This window comes from Dioscorea cayenensis, chromosome 7 (genome assembly GCF_009730915.1).
Source record: "Dioscorea cayenensis subsp. rotundata cultivar TDr96_F1 chromosome 7, TDr96_F1_v2_PseudoChromosome.rev07_lg8_w22 25.fasta, whole genome shotgun sequence".
In the NCBI taxonomy this organism is placed as follows: domain Eukaryota; kingdom Viridiplantae; phylum Streptophyta; class Magnoliopsida; order Dioscoreales; family Dioscoreaceae; genus Dioscorea; species Dioscorea cayenensis.
In genome coordinates, this window is record NC_052477.1 from 3,320,526 (window position 1) to 3,347,641 (window position 27,116).

At 34.2% G+C, this 27,116-nt stretch overlaps 1 protein-coding gene across 5 annotated transcripts; it reads right to left on the reverse strand.

The window, feature by feature from the left end:
* Positions 1 to 567: 567 nt before the first annotated feature.
* Positions 568 to 26,617, reverse strand: LOC120265412 (DNA polymerase zeta catalytic subunit). Of its 5 annotated transcripts, XM_039273306.1 has the most exons (24): positions 26,447 to 26,617; positions 26,269 to 26,351; positions 24,192 to 24,249; positions 22,524 to 22,573; positions 22,316 to 22,428; positions 21,129 to 21,171; positions 20,490 to 20,558; positions 17,361 to 17,459; positions 17,069 to 17,243; positions 16,889 to 16,980; positions 16,370 to 16,798; positions 11,757 to 12,960; positions 10,732 to 10,965; positions 10,196 to 10,506; positions 9,878 to 10,023; positions 7,326 to 7,917; positions 6,578 to 6,724; positions 5,712 to 5,987; positions 4,837 to 4,944; positions 3,912 to 4,117; positions 3,518 to 3,821; positions 2,740 to 3,417; positions 1,647 to 1,823; positions 568 to 780 (listed from the first exon to the last, which is right to left on the reverse strand). In XM_039273306.1, the coding sequence occupies exons 1-23, from the start codon at positions 26,565 to 26,567 to the stop codon at positions 1,650 to 1,652; spliced, it is 5,712 nt and encodes a 1,903-aa protein (XP_039129240.1). In that variant the 5' UTR covers positions 26,568 to 26,617; the 3' UTR covers positions 568 to 780; positions 1,647 to 1,649. The 5 variants fall into 5 exon arrangements, with proteins under 5 accessions (XP_039129240.1, XP_039129241.1, XP_039129242.1 ...); XM_039273307.1 differs by lacking the exon at positions 24,192 to 24,249 and having other exon boundaries at positions 26,447 to 26,588; XM_039273308.1 differs by lacking the exons at positions 3,518 to 3,821; positions 3,912 to 4,117.
* Positions 26,618 to 27,116: the final 499 nt, after the last annotated feature.

The window sequence follows — 27,116 nt, forward strand, 5'->3', positions numbered from 1 at the left end:
AAACAAATCAAACTAAAAACAACATTAGATGAAATATTCCCTGAATATTCTTCACCTCTTTGAAATATTCTTAGGAAAGTATTTGCACATGGGTAAAGATTTTAGGCTGTTATATACTTGTATAAAAAAAAACATGGGGTTTTCTGAAAAATAAATTGAAAAATTTCAATTGACAAAAATACCAGTTTTATAATAATAATTAAAAAAAAAAACTGATGCACATACATTTTCATGAGTGAATAAAACAATAATAATGAAGAGGAGTTCCAAGTTGGCATTAAATTGTAGGTATTCAGTTATGATCCAAGCTTTGTGTCAGTGATTCAGTATCCATATACCATTCATGAATAGCAGCATAACCTGCTGCTCTTCTGCTACACAGTGCTGACTGCCTTCTCATGTTCCAACACAACACAACCTACCTATTTAACTTGCCTACTGGAAACCCTTTAAAAAAATAAAAACCACATGGCAAAATATATAAAGAGCTAAAAAAACACACACACATAATTAATACAAGGAAACTGATGGAATGGTTTAAAGATTTTTTTTTTTTTTTAATGAGGGTTATATATGCAAAATTAACATGCTTTCACTAAACCATATGAAACACCAATAGAATTTTAGATTATCCTTTTTATTTTTACAAAATTATATAATGCTTTAAAGACATTTATCATTAAGTTACAAGAATACTTACTTCTGTCACATTATAAGTGTACACATTAACCATTCCACGAATACTCCTTCCGACTCATTATAATCGTTCCATGAAAACGGCTTCACAAAGAGAAAAAAAAAATGGTTAAAATTAAAAATTTCATCTCTATCCATTAAAGTCCCATTAAAATTGTGCATTTGAAGTGATAGTGATGAAGAACAGTATATTTAAATAGGTTGATAAGTGTAAATTTGAAAATTAATTCTTAAATTAGTTAAGTGGACAGATAATTGAAGACAATCACATTTAAACTTACAATATTTATTTTAGTTAATATTTATTTATTTAAGGTTTTTACCCCTTTTTTTGCGTACACAAGGACCTAAACCTCTACCACTCGGACAAACCATTAGTATTTTAACTAATATTAATTAAACTAATATTAAATTAACTTATTGTCTCCATATTGAAAATTTTACATTCCAATCTCGTCTATAGAGATTTTGTTTAATCTAATTTGACTTTCTTTCTCACATAGCAATAACAACTGATGAATGTTAATAATAATATAATTTAGAGAAAATTACCTTTTGGACCCTATGTTTGCCTCAGTTTGCCACTTTACTTCTAATGTTGCCAATTGAATCATGTACTTGTAAATTTGTTGCCATTCCTCCTAGTCTTTTTTCTTCACTAACAAACTATTGTTAGTTTCTGAAGTTAAGAATGCCCAAATTATGATAAATTTTAAAGTACATGACCACATGGTTCAATTGGCAAAATTGCAACTTCAAGGCTAATTACAAATCTAGAGCACACAACCTAACTCAAAAGCTAATTTTCCCTATACTTTAACATCACTTGTAGCATTCCTACTTGAAAAAGAGAGTAATTCTCTAAATTGATGATTAACTAAAATACAGACAGAAGATACACAACAACAATAAAAGGCATGGGACATATTTGCACATAATAATATACACACCGATTAGAACAGCTCGGCGAAGCAGCAAGGATAAAGCCCTGCCGCAGTAGCGAAAGAGGAAATAGACTGAAATTCTTTCTGAACTTTTCGTCTCTCATAATATACTGCACATGCAAGTGATGTGCATTTCACCCCGCTTTCCACGATCCAGTCACCGCCGCCACAATGATTACATATCTGATCGTGCATTAAGATGCAGCAGTTAGTTCTCTAGCATAAAATAATTCCATTTCATGAATATGCATTTGAAGAATGCTCGGTTCAGCATAATTGTCATAAAATGGCATCATTTTGGTGGCAAGGAAACAAAATAGTTATTAACATACTAAGAATATATCAGAACAACTCATTTGGTAGCATATTAACGGTAGAGAAATACGAACTAGGTTGATGTTGCAAAAAACAAAATGTTGAATATATAGAGGTCACAATTATACAAAGAAATGATGTATCAAAAAAAATACCTGTCTATATGAAGATACGTCTGCACAAAATAATGATCTACTATAGAGATTAGCATAATATAAGATCATTACACAATTTAACATCCTAATGTCTCTAACAATAGTAAATATTAAGCACTTCTGTTGTGCAAGATACTGATGATGAGTGATTTTGAGATATAGCCATTAGTTCTCAAGCAAAAAAGAGTTTCATTTATGAATATTCACAAAATGCTGAGATTCAGTGAATTGGTCATATAGATAAAACGGCATCTTTTTGCTGTCGACTGAAGATAATATTAGCTACTAGGCCCTTCCTTTGCCATTCTTGAACACATGTTGAGTGATCTTCAGATATAGCCTTCAGTTCTATAGCAAGTAATGGTTTCATTTACAAATCACAAAATTCACAGCCTAGGAGAGTCAATCATATAGATAAAATGAAGTCTTTTCGGTGTCAAGCAAAGATAATAGTGAGGTTCTATGTGATGTAGATGTTGAGCCATCTTACTATGCATTCACACAATCTACAGTCGTTTACAAGCCTGTATTAACCTTAGAAGATCCAACTTTTTCAAAAGGGTATCTCTGCTGAAATTTAATAGAGAACGAATAATGAGATATATACTACCAAATGAATGAATACTTACATCAGCCAGATGTCGAATTTCCCTCTCTAATTTGGAAGTTCGCCCAACCACAGTATTCACAATAAGCGAACTATTCTTTAAGCAGTCAGGGCAAAAATATGCCGAAGCTTGAACTAATTCACCGCAAATGGTGCAATGCTTTGAGATGTAGTAGGTATCTATCCTGCTTCTTTTTGCCATTGCTTTCTTTGAATTTTCCAGCCCAATTTCGTTATCTTCACGACCACCCCAAGATCCAGAATGAGAAGCAGAAGAACAACTCTTGGACAGTGTTGGTCTGACAGGCCGTGGCATTCCGGAGAACCACTGGTTCAAGTCAGCATTGACAAGTCCAAACACTCGTTGCAGTGCAGGAATTATCTGTTTCGTGATGTAATATAAGTCATTCAGTCTGTATGGAGAATTGATATCCAAAACTGCCGAGGGATGTACGACCATATCTATCAATCGAGCTCCAGGCTCTCCATGAATGACGATATAGGGGATTCGCTCGCCATAATGCGGCACAGCTCTAGGATCAATCCTCATCGCCTTCGTTGCAACTATTGCTGCTGGAGGAAGAGAAGCAGCCCGGGTACTGTAAGTCCCCAGTCTGACCTCCTTTGCAAAGACAAAGTCCTGTAGTGACACCCTTCCCGCTAAAATCCGTGTCCATTGACGCTCTAAATAAGACTTCACCTGCAAAATTGACATGATATTGACATGATATACTTGCTCAAAAAGAGTACTATATGCAAATGCAAAATCAAATGCTCAGTGGGCATTGCAAAAGTCTTACTTCATATATGTTTTTATGCTCAAAAAATATTCTTAAAGACTTCTCCATGGTCTTTGCAACAGCTGGGCATGCATCTCTACGGACAGTCTCGATACCTTTGGCATCAAACTTGGGATTTTTTTGATCTGGGCTCTCAAAGCTATAGCCAACATAACGCTTCTTGGTGAGAAGAAAACAGGGGTAATAGACCTTCTCCATTTTCAATGTGACAGGATCTGGATTCATTCCAGTAATAGCTAACGCAATTTCATTTCCAATTTTAAAAGCTTCTTCAACAGAACGTCCTTTAAGGAGGACAAACATACTGCACCAAATGATATCATTTCCATATTAGAATTTAAGGCTTTTAAGCAACAAAATTATGGAAATAATTTCAGAGGAATGGATAGAGGACCTGTCTGTATCACCATAAACTACCCTAGCTTTCCATTTATCATGATTGTTCACAAATGATATCGCTGTTTCAAGTGTAATACGACCACACTGAACAATGCTATCAGCAAGTTCAGCACAAGGCATTCGACCACTAAAGCCAGCAGCTGTATAGCCATAAGTGACATTTGCTATGAGCTTCAGAGCAAGTTGCCGTGAATTAAATATCTGAAAGGAAGACATCTTATCGCTGAATATATAAGACAAGGTATGAATATTTGCTTTGATGAAAAAAAGGATTGTCAATGCATTGCAATAACATGCATGATGCATTGAGTTCCTGAAATGGAACAGTTACATGTACTGCAACAGAACATGGCCACAAAAAATTTCAGTCTAGCCACAGAAGCATATTGACTAGAAAAAATTGATAAAAGTAGACATGTAACATGTGCCACTCATTAGGAGAAGCGTGATTAACGGCTCTTTGTTGATTAAAAGTGGTTATAAAATTGAATTTGAGGATAGACGAACTATAGTCACTGAGGCCATGTTTGGTTCTGAGGTTACCCAATACTCAACACCCCAAAATTATCCGGCCAACTGTTGTTTACCGGTGCTGGTGTGACTTGACTCATTGGGCCAACTTGACTTGTGACTACATGCATTGCAAAAAATCTTGTAATTTTGAGTCAATTGAACTAGGTCTTGAACATTATTTAGGCTATTGTTTGATCCTGATTACGACTAGCGTTTGAGAATTATTACAGCCCTGGTTTCAATTCAATATGACAAACATGAGTAAAGTTAAAGTAAATGAATGTACAGGCATATCAAAAATGAATATGCCTAAGAAACATGAATAAGTAAATGAACATGAAAGCATGTCAAACATGAATAAAAAAAAAAACAGAATATGCAAGCAGATCAAATATGATGTATATTACCCTTTGCAGAACCTGTTGTGAGGGTGATAACTTCTTCATTGCTTTTTTTATCATTATTCTTGTTGATAATATTTCCTCAAGCAGACGTGGTAACACTCCTTTCCGAACCTGCATTGCTCAGAGAATTAAAAACAGTCAATATAGAAAATTAAGCCATCAGCAAGTGGAGCAAAACCCTTGTTTCACCACAATCAGCATATATTGCAAGCTGGAACAATTAAGATGTTACATGGCATCCAAAACTCAAGCTAGATTACAGAGCTGAAATATTGGCATGTGCAGGCAGTTTAAATAACTACATCAAATTTAACATTTTGACCTGTACATTAACGGAAGCATGATGTAACTAACATTTCTGAGAAACCTTATGCAGTTATAATTGCAGATCCAGATTGAGCTTTACTGGTATGACTAACAGAAACATAGAAAAAAAAAAATTATATAAAAGGCATTTTATAGAGAATTAGATAAGAAGGTTTTCAAAGGTTGGTTTTTGAGATCCTCCATCTCCCCTCCCGTTCTTGCCACTAGGAATTTCATGCAGCTTCTTATAGGAATTGTGTCACTAAGCCATAAGAAACAAATTTAATAGTGCATCAAAAATCAGCCAACAGTATCTATATATGAATCAAACTGCTAAGTTAGCTGTGGCAAATGTGTTCACTTTGCCTACCTTAGCATATATCGAGGATCCTAGTATCCTGGTTAATGAAAAGAAATGCGCATCCTGGTTAGCCATAACAAATGCGTCCCAAGCATATCATCCAAATAAAAATGTTCTCTCCCTCAGCAATGAGGAAGTGATTTTAGACAAGTGCAAATAGGCATCAAATATAAATGGGGAAAAATGGAAGAATAAAATTAATGAAAATTACCTTGTCAGGTACATACATAACCCCATTTGGTGTTATTAGTATTTCTTGCTTCAAATTCATAAGAATTTTTTGATCTGGTGCATAACAGCTGACACCAAGAACAGTTTCTCTTGATGGGTTTATTTTGCCCAAACATGTAGAGAAGCAAAGGTTGTAACCTATGATCATAGATGGGTAAAGCGATTGGAAATCTAAAACAACAACTGGGTCAGCATAAAAACCAGATTCTGGCTCCATTACAAGAGGTAAACACTCCATTGCAGGTTGCAACGCTACCTGGCCAACATAGACAGATTAGTTTGTGGTAAGAAATCATTGAATATTCACATACAAAATCAGATAACCATGATAATAGAGAACCTGGTACAGAGTGGTAGATGATAGACACATAACACAGAAATAAATGTTCTTTATTTCTGAATGCAAAACTGGCGGTTTTTAACAACCAAGGAACAGGTCCCATATGCAAGCAATTTGTTGGTTATCTTGAAAATTGAGTGCATGTATGCTAAATCAACCATCATGAACATCTATCTCTATGATCATGCAACAATCAAAGTGAAATTGACAAAAGAACCATCTTCAATTATTTGGCAGGATATGAGAAATTTTTGGCAACTTAAAATCTAAATCATACAGGAAAAGAGGAGTGTGCCAGTAATGCACAATTTCATATAATGAAAAATTGATTCCCCGTAAGACCTGGAAGGAAAGGTTTATAACTTGAGCAAAATTTCTAAAGGGGATCCAATCCAAGGAAAGCCAAAACACTGAAGATAAAATTAATGCAATAGAGCAAGAATTTTCTCATATTTCAGAAACTTCAAAAGGAAGAAGAAAGGTCGATGAAGAAGATTGTGTCAAACCTGCTGATTTCCTGGAGAGATAGCAAGATAATTTTGTGTATGTGCCAACCTGAGGAGCATAGATTCAACACGAAATTGTGAACCACGAGAGAGAACAGAAAAGAAATCTATTCCAAACACACGAGCCAGCTCAGATGTACGATTTATCTGTACATGACGGAAGAACTAATTAATAAAAAGCACTAAGTAAATGATCCATCTTTCCACATAAAATAGTGAAGATTGACATAATAAAGCTTACTAATTGGGCAAGATATCTCAGTCATTTGCACATATTTACAGCACCCTCAAAGCTAACAAGTACATTATGGTTATGTGAAAAATCATAACTTCTAATGTACGTGTCATTCTTGTAAACAAAAGCCATGACTACATTTAGGTATTCATTTAAAATAAATGAATTTAAAAGGCACCAATAGATTGCATACAATATTGCTTGACAAACCCAGGAATGACAAAAGTTATTTGATTGCTTACAAGCAGCTCAGGTATACTCACATTTATGTCTTAAGTAAATATTTGACATGTCCCACGCAGCAAAATAAATGTTCTATGTATAGATGCAACATTATAGTGAACAGAAGGCTACTTGTCAATTAAACGCTTCTCACGTTGAATTGAAACTAGCAAGAGAGCTATCTTTAAAACAAACTTGAAAGAATGTATCATGTTGATTGTTGACTAAAGTTTAAGGGAAGGCAAGAATTAAATAAGAATTTCAAATGTGAACAATAGAAGATACGGATACCATATCCAGCTGATTCATTATCTGAATATTAAGCTTTGCTCTTCCTGCAACATATTCGATACAACGATATCTTGCTCTGCCAGGACCACTTAAGAACCATTTATATAATATTCTGCATGGAATTGATGGAACCTTTTGTCTCAAAACTTCTTCAGCAACAGCCTCAGCAGTGTAAATGTTGAGTTTAACCTCAGAACGCATAAGCCGCCAAATATTAAGGACAATTCTTCCACCGACATGTATACCACTAGCATGAGCTCGACCCCATTCATCGTCAATTATTGTATCTTGAATAATAGCATCAGCAGCTAAAGTATCGGGTGGCGAAACATCAGGATTTCCCCCTTCAGTTTTCACTGAATGCCTGGATCTGAGATCTGATTCATGTGAAGGAGTACGAGACATGTTCTTAAGCAAGCTTATGCCAAGATTTGCAGCTCTTTCGGCAAGATAACCAAGAGAATTGCTCTGAATTTCCCATCCCATTAAAATATCAGGATCACAAGAAGAGATAATATTTGAAAGATTGATCAATAGGAACTTTTCTTCTGAAAAGAAAAGCAAATGGTAGTCAGAGACTCCATCCAAACATCTGCAAACAACACAAGTTACAGCAATCAGATGGACAGGATGTCATTCTTGAATATCTGCAAATGTGAACTGCAATAATTACTTATTGTTCATGAAAACTACTGAAATTGCTTATCATATGATCAATTTACAAAACTTAATTACTGTCACATCATTTAAGTTTGACTTGATTTCTCTATCCAAGAGTAAGAATGCACTGCAAATATTCTGTAGCAAATCATTGGCTGACCAAGAGCTAGTACCACAAAAGACAAAATTACCACCTTGTATGGATAATGATTGCTAAAGGACTAGGCAACCAAAAAAAATGATCACCTTTTTATTGTAACCAGAAGAAAAATCATATAGTCGTAGCATATCAAGCATCAAGAGACTTGGAGAAAAGCCAACCACCATGACACTGTGATAGGAGCTGGGCTAATTATGTAAAGGAGAGACATACAGTCTAAAAGAAATGCATAATAGAGGAAATAATATAAGAATCTTGAACAGATTTTACTCAATTAAGTTGGTCTGCAAGGAGAGGACCAAACTCCAGTTACAATGAAAATCAGGCAACTCTAGAACCAAAAAATTTAGAAAGACTGAATCTCATCACGTACTTACAGAAACAAAATAACTAATGTAGCCATAAACCGTAATGATGGAGATAGTGGAGATCATGAACAATTGAAATAGTTAAAGTGGTAACATGACCTGGTTGAACTGGTCAAGGGCAGAAACCTCCCACAATCCCAACAACCACCTCTCTGAAAGACACAGTTTCTGCATTAGCATCCAAACTACCCATCTTCCCATGAGCTTTCCTAAAATAAGTGCACAGAGTGAGCGGACTCATTTCACATTGTTGGCAAGGTCAATGGCAAATTTGTTCTTGGCCTCATTAGCTAGTGACAATAAAGGGACTGCGTGACAAATTGGTTCCTTTGTTTTGGAATGATGAGGGCAAGATCAAGCTTCATTTTTATAAGGTTATCCTAAGATCAAACCTGATCACTAAGTCTCCCCATTTGAGGGATATGTGCATTTTGAAAGGAATATTTCCATGAAACAAAGATATCCCCTTGCATGTAAGGTAAAAGATTTTCTTTAAAACATCATCATCAATCACAACCTTCCCACTTTAGCAAGATTTATGATGTCTTCCTTGTCTCTCTTCTCAAGCACTTCACTAAAGAGCTGCCCGTATCTTCTTTACCATTGCCACCACTAGCTAAAGGAAACATCTGTCCCAAGCCACTCAACCTGCTGCAAACTGGGCTTAATAGGGGGACACTAATGATTTAATGTGTTGGCATGATCATGAGCTCAAGGACACTTTTTTTTTCCAAGGAAGGAATGATGTTGCGGACTCATTCATAAGCCAGCAGTACTCACATTGACACAAAGTAGCTCCACAATGCATGGTGTGTCATTGAAGGAACCAATTCAAGATGCAGTAGATGAAGCACCTTTATCTCTGCCAGTTGGGCCACTACCTGAGGGGGATATTGAAGCATAAGGGAGCTAGGCCTGCTTGTACCGACTTATAGGAAACAATCTAGGCCGTGTTTCATCCACTATCAAGTTAATGCTATTTTATAGCAATTTGAATTGGTATACGAATTAGGATGTTGACAGTTTAGGGAAATGAGTCCTTTAATTCTTATTGTCGTATTGACCTATTTATGTTAAAACTAAGTAAATGAAAAGACTGCCGCTAAAGAGGGTAACCGGGGATTACCTTGGTGTTGTAAGATTTGGTGGCTCATCTTTCTTAAATGAGCTTTCACCATAGGTTCTTCGTATAATCACAAGTTGGAAAGAGATTTTCCAGTCAATCATCCCTCAACGAGTAATTATTTCTAAGTGCAACATATAACTAATAAAACAGGCATATGCTTAAAATTAGTAAGTCGCAACTAAAGTTGAAGAGAACAATTATAGCTACAAGGACTCTTATAGATGGAAGAGAACAATACCTTGCACATGGTTCCTCGTTGTTACCATGTATTAGCACATGGACATCAAAGGTATGACTTGTATCTTCTTGAACCACAAGAGCTACTACATTGATGGCATCAAATTGTGGATCAGGCTGGAGATCACCCCTTGATTCAGTATGAATCTGCTATGCAAAAACACTATTGAGCAGCAAAAACAAAGATATCACGCAACAAAAAGAACAGATATCTTCTTTTAATAAACATGAAAGCTAGAACACCAAAGGATATTGGATAGAGCAAACAACACCAGAAAGAATGCCAAAGAAACCATGAGTACCACAAATATTTTCAGACCTCGATGCTCATGATTGTCAACTGTTGTCCACCACCCATACTTGCAGGGTCACGAAAACCAATTTGACTGAGAGGGGTAAGGTTTGATTTCTCATCTGGGCCAGATATTTGAGAGATATCATGCTCACTGCACCTCAGAACCTCTTCCTTTGCGGGAACACCTAATGACTGTTGCCCACTTGAAATAATATTAACGTCAGAAGAACATTCTAGACCCTCCAAATTTCTATTTTCTTGGCTTGATTTCAACCGTTCATGTTTCAGAGGATGAGTGTTATTAGGCACAGGTGGAATGTCAGAAGACAGATCCCCTGTGAGAGAATGACACATCACAATATGTCACAAAAGATGATTACTTACCTACTTCACTTTATACTACCCAATAAAAGAAACAAGAAACTTATCACTAGATATTGTTGTGCTGAGCAGTAGGATCTGACAATTAGTGACTTCGACCTCAGTATCAAAATGCATGTAAATTAAATCATAAATGCACGGAAAGCTCCTTAAATAGTGAGAACTTGTAATGATCCTACCAGCAGATTGATTGAATTCATCATGTTTTGCCACTTTCGAAATCCATCGCTTAACAGTATCCAAGGTTGGTGGTGATGAAGCATGAGTCAGCAAGTACAAAGCTGCACCATCATTCTGAAAATGAACTGAAACACCAAGTGTAGAATCTTGGTTGGAAGTATGATTTCTCTGACCCCTATCAGTGAAGTTATTTATAAAAAATGGTGGTATGTCCTCTAAATCTTGCTTCTGACCTACAACCAACAGAGAACATATGAAGGTTGCCAACATGAACAACACAAACAGGAAATTAAATGATGCAGCAATGCCTTGAATTCTCATCACAAAATGAAGATATCATATGTTAAGATGCAAACCAAACAAATCACATAGGATCTATTCAACCCAAAAGTTCTAAGTTGATAGGAACAACTACCAAGTCTTGTATTCAAAACAAATATGCACACTTCAAATCATTATTGTCTGATCCTAACTCAAAATTTCAAGTGAAACACATGTAAGTTGAGTGCCAGTTGTGCGTACACTAAAAAAAATCAACTTAAAAATGAAAAACCTATTTGCCAGCATATAGTCTAAAGTCCCGAAAATTTAATATTGAAATATACACAGATCAGAATTTCCCAAACTTATTATTTAATTTCATTTACCACAACATCATTCATGACAAAATAACAGAGTTTGTCACTTGACTAAGTGGGTTGCTGGTCAACAACATAGACCAGAAACAAGTTAACTTTTGCCAATCCATTAGACCATAATATTCTAGAAGCCCCAACCTTGCGGATAGTTAAGCGGCTTTTATAATATTTACAGCAAGAATCTAGATTCATATGTTGATTTATGATATGATAGCCTTCCACATACATGGAAAAATAACTAAAACAATTAAGCATAACATTAGCAGAATATGCAGAACAAATTAATTGAAACACCACTTGCCAAACAGGATGAAAAATATTAAGCATTACACATGAAGATGACCATGGAATAAATTCTAAAAATTGAGGAAAGCATATCAATTTACCGCCCATAATCACTCCAGCTCCTGTAGTACTTGATAAAGGATCCTCTGAAATGATAACCATATCGTCCACAGAAGGTGGCTTCCTCATAAAACCCATCTCAGTATCTTCTTCATAATATTCCGCATCCTGTACATTTCTGAAAATATTATAATTAATAGATGCATCCAATTGTTTCTTAGTTAGTGGGGCATTTGTATCTAGTGCAAAATTTGAATCTGTAGGATTGCAGAAGTGTGGCCCTTCTGATACCCCTTGACCAATTTCATCATTGTGGTTCTCGCTTATCTTTTTTGCATCATGTAGCAGTCTATTTTCTGTATGATCAGTGCCCAAAGGGCTTAAAGCATCAATGGCTATCTCTTGCAACCCTTCATCACCATATCGAGCTGCATGTCTGGCCTCATCCGGCATAGAATAATGATGCCCTTCCTCAGAAGCGAAAACTGAACCTACTGTACATCCAGCCATCATCTCAGGTTCCAAATGCTCTGGCCGGGAGAAACGTTTTGTCCTCATTAAATCTCTCACAGAACATGTAGCCATTGTCTTTCCCACCTTGCCATCAGAGGCTTCTCTATCCACTTTTGAGTCCTTGAAACCCAAAGCCACTCTACTTCCAAAAGAAGAACCCAATTGGCAGTCTTTCATCATTTCATCACCAGGGGAAGAATTTCCCGAGGCAGTCTGAGAAGTTTCACATTCGTTCAGCTTTTTGGACAAAGGCAAATTGCCCCAAAAATGTTTGCTGTGTTTGCTTTTGCAGTCAACAGTTGCACTTGCACACTTGAGCTCCTGATTATGAGAATCCTTTTCCTTCTCAATGTTCAGTAAGTCGGGCCTTTCGGGCCTTTTGCATTTATCAGTAGTTAACAAGTGATCATCTGGTGATCCATCAAGTTGAGGAATTACATTGCCTAATGAATCAGATGCTTTTTCATCAAAATAAGTGGGCCATGAAGTTTGCTCCCTTAACCCAACAGACTTTTCATCATCATATACAGAATCAAGAATGTCTAGGCATTCCTGTTGGGAGGCATTCTCATAATCCAAATGAGCAATCTCCAAGGCTTGCTTGAAGGATTTTGTAGACAAAATAGGACTAAGAATTGCTTCATGGACAAGTTCATCATCAGTGTTTAACTCTTCAATAGCTTGGGAAGAAGCTAGCCAGCTTAGAAGTCCAAGAGCTTCAGTGTCTATAGCCTATAAGAGAATATGTGAGATAACATCAGTAGAAACATGATTATGAAATAGCAACAGAGGAAAATACACGAGATAAAACACATAAACAGTGAAGAAATTGAGTGATAGATAACTAAATCTGTCACCAAATTGCACAAAGGCTTTAACATAATGAACAAGAGCAACAACTGCAACAGTATCAAAATTTAATATAAACAAGTGCTCAGTGAACATTGAAATGAAGAACAGGACATGCATTTACCTTCAAATAGGAAAAGGCTCTGTTGATTAATCAAAGAAACAAAGTCATATTTCATTCATAAATAATATGAAAAAGAATTCAGATTCAACATTGAAGGAACCAAAGCTCACTCCTATAACAGTGAAATTACTAAAACAAAAGAACAATGATAAGAGGTACACTCAACTTTGCAGTATCCAGTTGAATCTGAAGAAATTTAGTGTAAAGTTTCAGACAAAGTAATCAGAGAATAAATGATTAATCCATCAGAGCTCAAGAACAGTTGACCACCCAATTTCTGGAAAAATTCTTGACAAAGTAAAGCATACATTAAAAGCAAAAAAAAAAAATTCAACAGCAAACAAAGATTTTGATTATCAACAAAAATAAATATCCAGACACATTGACATGTATATATGCATATTTCAAATTGCCAGAAACATATGACATCAAATACAACCTTAAAATGTTGTAATTCATGTAGGCAACAGAAGTAGAACACATATAAACAAGCAAAAAGCAAAAAATAAGCATTGTAAAACTTCTGCCAAAAAGCATCAGCCACAGACCTGAACTAAGAAGACTATGTATATTAAGCGTCAATTTTCTAATATTATACAACAATAATTGATATAAGTTAGCATATACATTAATGGAATAGATTACAGAAAAAGTGTTTGATTTAGGAACAACATTGACTTTATCACCCATTGATCATGCATGTGCAAATTGCAGAAAGTTGTTATCCAACCATCAAGTAGAATAAGCTTTTTTACCATATATATCTATAATTAATGAAATATAATCAATATCTAAAGTGTTGTTCTAAATAAAGTTACATGCAATCATAAATCACAAACTTATAATAAGAACAATAACATCAAAATGTCAATAATTAAAACATAAGGAATAGTCATGGCAACCTATGTCTATCACAGTCACGGTGAAGGAGTATAAAAGAAAAGCTTGTTTGTTGTAGCAAAATTATTAGCTGATATATAACACATTAAAAATCAAAGACTACAATAGAATTTAAAAAAGAAAACACTAAATCAAGGCAACTTAAGAACTACAAAGGATTTTCGGTTTGTGGATAAGAGTGTGGAGTTAAGGAAATATTTTTCAAATATTGGATTGGAGGAAAAATTTTTATCGGATTTAATAGAAGTTTGATTTAACTAATACTAATTAAAATTAAATATTTAAGGTTAAAATTTTAATTTTTCTAAAAAAATCATAATGTTCATTAATTTTAAATTAATTAATCAATGTATATATTTACATAACTAGATTTTTAAGGTTTATAGGATATTATAAGATGTTTGGTTGTGGGAACAGTGCTTATCCCAACCCAAATATGGTTGACAGGAATTTGAATCTCAAATTGCTCCGAAGAAGTGTACATCAATCGAAAGAACAAGAAGCAGCAAAGAAAAGAGTTTAAAAGAACTGCATGCAAGCAACTACACATGATCCAAATCTAAATTTGTTCTGAACTTGTATCTATGAATATAAAGCTACGAGGCCATAAAAAAAACATCAGTCTTTGAGAATAATATTAATTAATGATGAGCTTTGAAGAATTAAACAAAACTCAAAGTGAATGCTTGCTTCTTTTTCTCTAAACAATACCCTACAGTACCAATACCTTGCTTTAGAATTCAATTTGAAGCATGTGGTAATTTCAGGTCCAAAATAAGAAGCTATGAACGCTATGAGGTTGTGAAAAAAATCAGTTTATAAAAATAAAATTAATTGCTTAATGATGAGCTCTCACTAATTAAACAAAATTCAAAGTGCAATACTTCTTTTTCCCTCAAGAAACACAAGTTGATACAGTGCCACTATTTTGATTTGGATGTGATTTGTACTATGTGTTAATTTCAAGTCCAAAATCTGACGACAGAAAATCCCTGCAATGTAATGTGCAGATCCAGATGATGTGGGCAGATGTTATTAATCCCTGATCAAGAATCTTGTTAATATTTTAATGTCGAAAATCTCAAAGACAATAACCTACTTCCAAAATTTAGTGTGGATTTCCAAAAGGCTTCAATCCAACGAAAACAAGGAGCAAAAAATGATTTTAAATTACTCGATAATATCGCTCTGATATTCACTATTTAGCAGCAACATAGTTATCAAGCATGGCCATCTACTTGGGTTATGTGTGACATTTGCCTACGTATATATCTCAATCTTCAGGTATGAGGTTTTGAAAAAAAGAAAAAAGAAAAAAAATCAGTTTTCAATTTACATGACTAGCGAATGAAAAGCCTTCACTAATTAAACAAAACTCAAAGTGAAATGCTTACTTCATTTTCTCTCAACAAACACAAGCAAACACGCACATGTATATATAAATCTAAAGCTATGGCATGACCAACAACAGAAGGAGTAGACTACGCTAATCAAGGTCAATAATTGATAATTAATCATAGTACCTTGTCTAGCAGAAGATTGGCAAACAAAAACAAGAACAAGATGTTAGAGCCCTCTATGTAAGCATCCTACTCAAATCTTATTGGCCTTCACACAATATTTAAAAGATGAACCCAATTTCCAATTCCAGAAAAATTCAATCTTCATACAGATCCTTTTCAAGACTACAATGAGTTCTAACAGTTGTTCCCAATCCATGAGTTTCATGGAATTTATTGGGATTTGATTTACTGGTGAACAATGAACTCTTGCTTATCACTAAGTTCAAACCTACCTATCATCCTAACTCTAATTCAAGTGGTTCAGTACAAAAATACAGATTACTCCGAAAAGTTGGTTTGCCAACAGAACTACAACACAACATCTAATGGTCACATACTTGTAACTGAAAAACAAAATGGATTTTCCGCTATCCAAACACTTATAACAATGTAACCACACAATAAAATGTTTGCATTTCTCAATTACTAAAATAGCATCTCCTTGAACATATATTATGCCATGATCCTGACAATTCAGGGCCAAGAAATTATGAAAGTATCATTTGTGAAGCAAAATAAACAAAATTCATTATTAGAAACACCTAAAATCATAATTTTGATGCCAAATGACAAGGAACAAAAAGATTTTAAAAAAAGTGCCTCAAAACCTAAGAGAACCACCACTATATGCTACAATTAAAAAGAACTAATGAAAATAATTCACAATATGCTGAAATAATGTTTAATTATATAGTGAAGAAGTTACCATAGAATCTTCATCCTTGATTTCAAATGATGAAATCTTCTGACTGGTAGATTCCAATTCTTGAGATTCATGCTTTGTAACATACATAGTTGCATCTTCAAACCCTTCTGAACATGATAAGCCAACATTTCTATCAGCTCCTCTAGGCTGCCTCAAAGGCTCACCAGAACAACTAGCCCAAGTATGTTGCACAAATCTAACAGCTCTATCAATGTCAGAAAATGTTTTTATGTACTCAGCAAACTTCATTTTCATCTCAGGTGTAATCTCTTTATGAGTTATATAAGGATGGTGTTCTGATAACATCTCAGCGAAGGCCTGGTCATATTCAAGACCACGCCGGAAAAGCTCCAAGGTGTCTCTAGGGAGGGGTTTGGTAGAGTCCAGGGACTTAACTGCCTCCTGTGTTCCTGTTCTTTTGTATTCCTCCTAAATACAAGCGAAAGCAAAACAGAAGGTTAACAGCCAGCACTTTTAAAAAAGAACATATTTCTCAAATGCAAAAATGGCAAAACAAACCTCCCATAATGGGATAAGTGATTGGACCATCTTTACGTCAGATAGATTCTGAGAAAGAGATGCATACATTTTATGATTCTGATTAAGTATATCTGAATAGGACCAAAATTAAAAACAATAGTCAGTAGGGATCTTATCGGGTACACAATTGCAGAAGTAACTGATTTTCCAGTGAAATACCTTCTACACTTGAATCCAACTCTAGCCCACAAGCACTGTGTCGTTTAACAAGGTGAATGATCTTGTCTTCCAATTGATTATGTCCAGTAGGTACAACTGGCCAAATCAGATCAGCACGAACAGAAGAAGAAAGCCAAATTGCAGGACTTACAACAGCATCACTGCGTAAATCTTCCTAGAAGAATGAAGACAATGCTATTGATGACAATTTATATCCATATTGAGAATAAAATGTTATAAAGTAAAGTAAAACCTTTAAGAACAAACAGTGGTATCAAGCAACCTTTCTTACACTTATATACCGCTTAAGCAGGAATTTATCTGGCAGTGGAGACCGGAACTTAACCTTAGAAGTGTGTATATGGCTCATACCATGTAAGTTATAATCAACCTATAAAAACAACAGAAATACAAGTAATAGGACACATAATTCACAAGAAACAAGTAAGGTAATTGCCTACACAAAATTTTTTTATGTCAACTAAATAGCAAAAATCGCAAATAAATTTTTTTTTTAAAAAAAGCATCTTCCACTTGCAGATGTATGATTCAAATAAAACACAAACCTTGATGGCCACATTGATATGAACATGTTAGAATTTCAAACAAAGTTCCATTGCACAAATAATAGGTTCACAAGTACTCAGACAATATAGATACAGTCATATATCATAATTTCTCAATTATCTTAAAGAAAAACATAAATATGGAAAATTTTAGGCAGCAACTCTGATAAGTGATTAACTGATGAAGCGCATAAGATAAGTAATGCTTCATAATATTTCTTCAAGCTAATTTTGTTCAAGATGTAAGATATGTGGAATTATAATAATATCAAGTAATTCCTCCTTGTGATGATTGCAAAGAAAATAACTTACACAAAAGGTTCATGCAGCATAGTGATACAACATAAGTTTTCTTCAAGATAATTTTGTTCAAGCTGTAAGACATGTGGAATTATAATAATATCAAATGATGCTTTCTAAATGAGAAATCTCCATACAGCTATACAGGTAAAATACATGTGGTACTAGATATTTGACACTATGGATCAAGGTCAGAAAACTTTTCCCAGACAAGAGAAGACAGCCACCCATGTAATATATCAGTTTATCCAGGCCCGCACGTGTGGTAAAAAACACATGCATTTGTCCTTCATCAACAAACCTTAAGCAAAATAAATGTTTGACAGGGCAAAATGAATATCAAGCAAATTACAAACTAAAATTTGGCCTTACACTATTAAATTGAGCATGGTATCAGATAAGCCTTAAAGAGATGGTAGTCTAGCATGGTAGCAGGTATTCGGTCTACATCAACAAGACATCTATGACAGTTGAACAATGAGCATCACAACTATTTCAATATATACATAGTTTGGACCTAACCCATAAAATTGGGCATGATATCAAACAAATCTTCAAAATTCATTATATCACAGCTACTCACAGAATATATTGGATTAACACATGAGATTAATATTGATGCCAAAAACATCACTAAATCAGCCACATTTGCAAATAAGTGTCATATTTTAAGGGCAGAATTGCTTCCATACAAGAGAAAAACTGCCAACAACGTAATGGAGCTTTTTATCCAAGCCCCACACAAGTATGACAATGTATCAAAGTGGAATAATGATCATAAGTATGACCAACCAAAAAATTGACTTTAAGCCCTTGCATTGAGCATGAATTCAAAGAAGTCAAGGGAAAGTTAACTTATAGAGGATACTGGACTAATTAATAAGTCATTTTACAATTAAAGATGCTAAAACATCAGTCACTAGATTAGCAACATTTACAAATAAATACCAAAAAGATTGAGGGCAGTATGCATTTCTATACAGGTGAAAAAAAAAAGTACAAATACAAGTGTGTGTTCTACAATATCAAGTTTTGTGTAAAAGAAATGTATGCCAGTATGATAATAAGTATCAAAATTAAAATAACACAAGATCAGCAGCATTTTAAGTATGAAATGTATGATAATTTACAATGGAATAATGAACATCAAAACTATTTAAAACCAAAAACTTGACTTTAAGACCTCACCTTAATCTGAACATGAATTAAAAAAACCCAGTTCAGAATATGTTACTCACTCGATCAGCAACATTTGCAAAATAAGCCAAGTTCACAAATAGAATTTTCATACAAATGAAAAATGCAACAATATAATGGAGCTATTTATCCAAACCAAAGCCGTAATATAACTAGAAGAATTTGTTCTATATCATCTATTTATCTAACAGAAATGCAAGACAGTGGAAACATCAAATTTATTTCCAAACAGAATTTCAAATTTCATGTTAAATCAAGCATTAATTTAGGTTCAAGTGTAAGTGTAATAATGAACATCAACATCTGCAAATAAGCTTCAAAAAATAAACTAAAATATGTATACAGTATTAGCAATCGTAAGATTTGACTATGATCAAATGATACTCAGGACCAAGAGATAAAACCAATGCTTTCTTCAAATAGAATTGATGAAATAAAATGAGAACAGATTGAAGTAACTAGAAGACAATCAATTCTATTCAATCGACCAACTCAATTTGACTTCCAGGATAATGCTGATGAATGGTTGTGCGAAAAATAAAACAAAAGAACAAATTTCCATAAAGCAACTAACAAGTTAATTTCTTCCTGCCAAAGTACTAACTCAACATTATTTTCCAATAAATTTCTCCTACAGATATCATATGATAAAAACTCTAATTTTGAAATTCCTCATTTTTTTTTTAAGTGCTACAATCATTAGGACAAACCTTTCAACAATAAATTATAGAAAACTACAATTTAACAATTTGAAATTGGTCTTGTGCTTAGCCAGATAATTCTTTTCAAAAGGTTAATCTATTCTGTTAACAATGTCACATGCACTAGGAGAAGAATTTTGCAAATAAATTAACAAAAAAAATCAATTTAACCACAAAGCAAAGGATTCCTATCAATAAAAAATCACATGAACCATGAAACAAACATCATATCGTTCTATCTATACATAATTAAAAACTGATTCAAGAATTATTCAAAGATAACATCACTATATTGCATTAAGTTAGTAAAATTGAATGAAAAATCTTACACAGAAACCATGAAACATAGATCGTCGAATGTATTGAACCTTGTGTCATTGAGAATAATCATGAATATGTGCATAATTAGAAGACCAATAACATTCAAAATTTCAATAAAAAAAAATACTCCTTTAATGTTGGACCAAGCAACCAAAGTTAAAATGATGTGCATGTTTATAAGGTATTATCAATGTCGAAACCATATGCAAAATGAATCTTGCACTATCTATTATAAATTACAACTACCAGAAGTTTTGGGAGCAAGATAGATTGTTACCAAAGAACAAAAAATAATACAAAACTTAAAAGAACAAGAGAGACAACATAAGTTCTTACCAGAAATTGAAGAAGATATGGAATGTGTGATTCAAAAGGCTGAAATGATCTATTGAGAATAGCACCACTCTGATACGACATAAAAAAGACGGGAATAAAAAGCTTGATAAATTAGTAAACAGTGAGAAATTTCATATAGTTCCTCATAGTGCAGGCTATGCATGGAAAAAGGCACTGGGAATATTGATATAACTTGCGTGTCATAGCACTATCAAGCTAACACAGAAAAGAAAATTGGTAAATCTTCAATTTAAGCAGAGAATATTTAATGCCCTCATCGAAGATAAAGTAACACCAAGTTAGTTTCCAAGGGAAATCCCATAACCTCATGCTGCACTATATCCAAAAACCAAATTCACAATTGCCAGTGCCATGAAGGAAGTTCCTTGTCACTGTGCATTAAAAATTCAAATTCACCAAAGGCATTTGTCAAGATTTTTCAGGTAATGATTGAAGTATGTGCAAATGGTAATTGAACTATCTAATAATAACTATGTGGACAGAATTATAAAATCCAAATGATAAAATTTAATATTCTAAAAGCACCGAAAATCAATAAAGGCCATGCAAAATCTATGCATTGGTTGTGAAAAGAAATCCATGAGGACAATGTACAATATGAGCTGAGATCACAGTTACCAGAAGTAAAGTAGCAAGACGAGCAACTTCATAAGGATAATATCTTAAATTTCCATCAAGGCTAATTTTGTTGCTGTTTCAAACTCTCATATAAAACAAAAGATGAAAGACAAAGGAATCAAAATCAGAAATTACTTAACAAAACACTCAGAAAACATTACTTGAGAGCTCAAGCAACTTAATCCAGTAGAACAAACAATAAAAGATGACAGAAAAAGGATTCCTTTCTTTGCAACAACATGAAACCAAACGTTAGATTTTAATTTGGTAATCAATAAATCTTAATAAAAGTAGACTTTGTTAGGAAACAAAGTCTACTTTTGTTGCTGTTTCAAACTCTCGTATAAAACAAAAGATGAAAGACAAGGAATCAAAATCAGAAATTACTTAACAAAACACTCAGAAAATATTACTTGAGAGCTCAAGCAATTTAATCCAGTAGAACAAACAATAAAAGATGGCAGAAAAAGGATTCCTTTCTTTGCAACAACATGAAACCAAAAGTTAGATTTTAATTTGGTAATCAATAAATCTTAATAAAAGTAGAATTTGTTAAGGAAACATGATATTCGTAATATGTTTCATCAGAGTTGTTAATAGATGTGGATAAAGACAGCAAATATGTATAATACAACCAATTTTTACATTACAAAATATGGCCCTATCTCTCATAAAAAATAAGTATATTAATCTTACAAATTACCCACACTAGAACAGAAATAATGGGCACTCAAACAAAAGGAATAGAGAGTGTCACAAAGGATGGTTATAAAATAATTCATTTCCAGAATATATGATGCCTAACAATAAAAATAAAACCAGCATATTTAGAAACATGCAAAACCACCCAAGTACAAAATGGATTGTATGACAAAGTGAAAAACATTAGTATAATCAGATATTTGTTAACCAAAATGTCTCACAGTATAATAGGCAGACCAATTAATAGACAAACTTATAAGAATCATGCTGCTTTTAGATGCCAACACCCATAATTTTTCCAATTACTTGGAAAAATAAAATGCAAAGAGATGTGAATATTATCAAACTCGTAGAATCAGGAACATAACTAAAGGATCTTGTATATACCATGAAATGGGGTAAGAAGTTGGAACATAAATTTATGAAAACAAAATATTGCTAGCATTGGAAATAAAAAAGATTAAAAAAATTAGGAATGTGGATACAAATAAATCTTCACAAATAGCTCATCAGAGAAATAGTAACCATAAATCCGTTTTCCCCGAACAATGCTGCACCCATGCACATGTTGCCGTTTTGATGTAGAATTACTTTTAACCTGTAAGGTAACAATTAACATCTCAAGAAGTGTAGCCATGGTGCATGTGGCAACAATTTCCACAACCAAGAATTCTAAAGGAGACTACAACATACACTTAAAGCCTTCTCAATTGCAAGAGAAAGAGCATGTATATATCCACGACCTGCATCATTCAAACACATTAACATAACACAAAGACTATACAGAGAAAGAAAGAAAGAAAGAAAAAAAAAAGAAAGAAAGGGTTCACAGAACAATAGAAGATAAGTTCAACAAAGGGCATCACCAACCAAAATGAATTTGGCCCAATCATTTTGAACAGACTGGAAAGGATGTTGTGCCACAACCCTAAAGTAAATGTTTAGTCAAGATTTGATGCATCCTCTTTATTTGTATCAGTGGTAGTTCTGATTCGTCTATAAATGTAACTATTATGGTGATAAGGAGCAACAGAATCCATGAATAGTAGCCATTTCAAACATGATTGTCCCAATTTCTCACACTACAGATTAAGTTGCAATTAATTACAAACCCTGATAAAATCCAGGATTGACCATGTCCTGCTAACGAGTGATAAGAGTTGTCCTTTTAAAGGAAAAGCATGGATATAAAGCAACATTGAAAGCCAGGCATCAGGCGATTGTTAGACCAATAAGTATATCAAGAAAGCATTTGTGTTGGTCAGGTAAATGGATAAAGTCAGAAGCCATGCTAATCAAACTTTCTTTTTTTGCAACTTCTCTCCTAGCATTTTTTTCATGGAACTTGACCACATCAGATGAACAGCCTTTCCACTCTTGCTAGCAAGCAACCATGCTTTTTCATCAAGTACAAAAAACTCAAGAATGGGCTCAGATTTTCAGCCTTTGCGGCTTTTCTTCTGTCCTTTCCCATGGGGCTTGACCACTTTAGATAGTTAGATTTTCGATTCTTACTAAAAGGCAACCATTCTTAGTCATCAGCTACAAATACTTAAGAATGGGCAAGCTGTTTTCCTAGTAGAAGTTTAATATGGATATCAAGCAACACGATATATCAGGCATCAGATCTCTGTAAGAATGATCATCAAATCAGGAAAGAGTTTGATTCAGTAAATGGATAAAACCTGAAGACATGCTGATCAGAGTTCCTGGCCTTACAACGTTTCTTCTTGCCTTTCCCATAGGACTTGACCTCTTCAGATTATTGATTTTCCAGTTTTCTCAAACTTACTAGCAGACAAGTACCATATTTGAGAATGAGCAAAGTGATGTCCTACTAGAAGTTTAATTAATAGGGATAGGGACTGAACAAAACAGGGCTAGCAAAACCCTGAGATAAAATTAATTTGAAAATGGGATAGGAAGCCCATGGATCAGCTTGGATGAGGCTGCATTTAGGGCAAAGCAAATATTCCATGGACAAGGAAAGAGATAACAAGCATAACATGAATCATCCCCACCTAACTTATTACCACAATTGGTGATTCAGCAATCTCAAACAATGAAAAATGAACAAAAAAACAAGAGTCTATGAGTCAGTAGAATATAGTGAAGAATTAAAGAAACACATCCAACAAAAAAGCAGGTAGATGTGGAATAACATCATTAAAATCCAATAAATAAAAACAAACGAGTAAAAACAAACTAGCCAATTAGAAGGTCCTTGCTATGGTGACAGAATCAAATTAGCATAATTCTAACGGGCATTGGATCAAATTAAGCAGGGATGCACCCAATCAAAAAATAAGGCATAACTTAAGGGATCTACTAATCCACAAGCACGGTTTACCATTATGGTACCTTCTTCAGCATTCTGTATTACGAGCTCAGGGCAAGGTATATACAAATATGGTAAGGCCTACAATAAACAAGGGATAGGTAATTAGATTACAAATCAAAAAGGCATAATTCAGTAAATTAGCATACATGTCTATGGCAATATTCCTAACAAAAACATGCAAATTAAACAAGACTTACAAATACATAAGCATGCTCTCATTCAAATGAATAATGTCAAAAAATTTCAAAGAAAACACGAATTTTGTCTTCTATGATTGTATGTCAAAAACAAATTTATGGACAAAAACGTATAAACTACAATGATATAGTACTGCTAAAAGACATTTAGATAATATCCAAACATAAAATATTATTTTGAAAACTATGACATTGTTAACAAACTTAGAAAATTGCGTCCAAAATCCCCAAAACATTTAAACAGTAGAACTGGCAATAAACTAGGTTCCATGACTTCCATCACTAAATGCAGTTCCAGAAACTAACACATGACTAAAGAAACCTTGCAACAAAAATCATGTAGACCATATTCCCAATATCATGGCATGATAAAAACAAAAGATGAAATAAAGTTCAAAGCTTGGCACCACATGAAAGGAATTATGGTAGGAAAAGAAAAGAATCTATTATATAAGAGCACAAAGCCCATAAATATTGCCCTTCGCTCCTATTAAGAACCATGCACTTGCCTAATCTAAGCGCAGCAAAAAACCACCCAATTCCAAATTAAACTCTGGCAGCAAGTTTAAGCCAACATTTGAATTCTTCAGGGCTTTGACTCCATGTCTTTAATCATGGACAATTTTCAGAATTTCCTTATATTCCAAATAATAAACTATCATTATGAAAGGAGTCAACGTAGTAGTAGTTTGCCTGTTTAATGGTGAATTTGTCTCACATGATGATAAAACTATGCCGAGCACTGACGGAGAAGCTCATGCAATTCAAATCAGATATGGAATTATGTTTCTAAAACGGATGTTTTTTAATTTAAGTTTAGATTTATGAACACAGACATATACATCTCAGCCGAAGTTGGAAAACACAAAAATGAGAAGCTACCATGCAACTTTTGATTGTTTTTGGATAACTGAACTTTCTCCATTGATCCTTCATATCTACATTGCTTTGCAGGTCAACCAGGAATGCTTTTGTTGGCTACAAAACATCCATGATTGACACCGCTGCAGCTGAACACCATGCTAGAACACAAAGGGTGGCAGCTCATATCCAATTGAAGACTTCATACGGAAATGCAAGATTCAATCTGATTATGAAGCAAGCATAAAAAAGGAATATGGAAATTATCTTCTTAACCACAACCATACTTAATTCCTATCGAAACACTATATGAAAGACTTATCTAATAGCTTCACTAACTCATTAACAACAATCCAAACCACAGCTGTTAATCCCAAGAAAAAGTTGATGACAATCAATAATTTGCTAAAACTATAACTATTCCAATAAACAGAAAGAAGGAAACCCAGCTAAGGACAATTCAATTGACTGAAAACCATGCAATTTCAATTATCTGAAAAAATAAATAATGCAGTCAGGAGGTCCCCTCACTAAACTGACCAAAAATTCTCACAAACTTTCACAACAAAAGTAGTCAACAATCAATCCTATGGAAAACAAAAAAATCCAAAACTGAGCAACTTGTACTTGTTGCTCTGCTTAAATACCTAAACGAATGATAAATCATCAATCACATACCCCTAATTTAATATAACTTATACGTCTTTCACTATTTTCATTCACTGTGCATTCTTGGTTATATGCCATTTGAGTGCCGAGGAAATACATGAAAAGATAATCTTCTTAGGAAAAAAAAAACTAAGTTTTAAGGAATCAAGAAACAATATCACAATTCAATACATACATACAAAATAGAAGAAAATATGAACAAACCTGTGTCCCTGTATTCTTGGTTAAAAGCCAGGGAATGCCAAGAAGAAACAAGAAAAGATAACCCATCTTAGAAAAAAAAAAAATTCAAATCTTTGAAGAAATCAAGAAGCAATATCACAATCCAAGAGCATAAATACAAAACAATATAAAAGAAAGATCAACAAACCCCATGGACGTGCATGCATCCCTTCTGACCAGCAGGAGTGGAACCATAAATTCTTATAACCGGAACTTCCTCCACTTCCTTACCTGACAAACAAAAAACAAAACATAAGCACCCAAAATTCCTAGCCCTAGCTTTCAACCAAAACTCTGCGTCAAAAAACTAGAAGGAACGAGAAGACCTTGGAAATCACTGTACGAGAAATCCAAATCAGGGATCGGGGCAGCCATGTAGTAATCTATAGACACGATCCGAAGGCTGAAGACGTCGGAGCTGGGGTTTTCCGGCGGCGCAGAGGCCATGCTCGCCGGCGAAGCGAAGGCGTGGAGGGGAAGAAGGCCGATAACTGGAAACGAACTGCAAAAGGGTTCACTGACGAGGGTTTATATGGAAGAAGACTTGGGGCGCAAGTATAGCCGTTGAGGGGTATTTTTGGGAAATTAAAACGGCTATTTTTTTTTTTTAAAGAAAGTGTATGAAAAGGTGAATATTACAGTAGAGATATGAAATCAGTGAAACTAATTAAAATATAATAAAAAAAGGGAAAATTACTGTTCACCCCTCGTAATTTTCAAAACTTCCCAAAAACCCTCCTACTTTTTTTACACACCACTGACATGCTTCCAGTTAGTGTTTAACTTCCCTTTTACCCCCACTGCTCACTTCAAATGGGTCCAGTTGTGAAATCCCATTTTTGGCCCTCGAAAATGGTGGGAAAGGAAAGCGCCAAATCACATCATGCTCAACCTTTTCGAGGGCTTCTGCTTGGCTTTCGATAGACAACGCCAAGGAGTCTGATTACATCTTGTTGTTCTCCTCATTATCATACCCGAAATATATAAATCGGTTTT

Excerpts from the sequence above, each read along its gene's own strand:
- LOC120265412 (XM_039273306.1), bottom strand. The coding sequence starts at position 26,567 with ATGGCCTCTGCGCCGCCGGAAAACCCCAGCTCCGACGTCTTCAGCCTT. Across the intron at positions 12,961-16,369 it reads TCAAGGATGAAGATTCTATG|GCTATAGACACTGAAGCTCT; the intron begins GTAACTTCTTCA and ends ATTCTCTTATAG. Across the intron at positions 10,024-10,195 it reads TGACAATCATGAGCATCGAG|ATTCATACTGAATCAAGGGG; the intron begins GTCTGAAAATAT and ends TTTGCATAGCAG.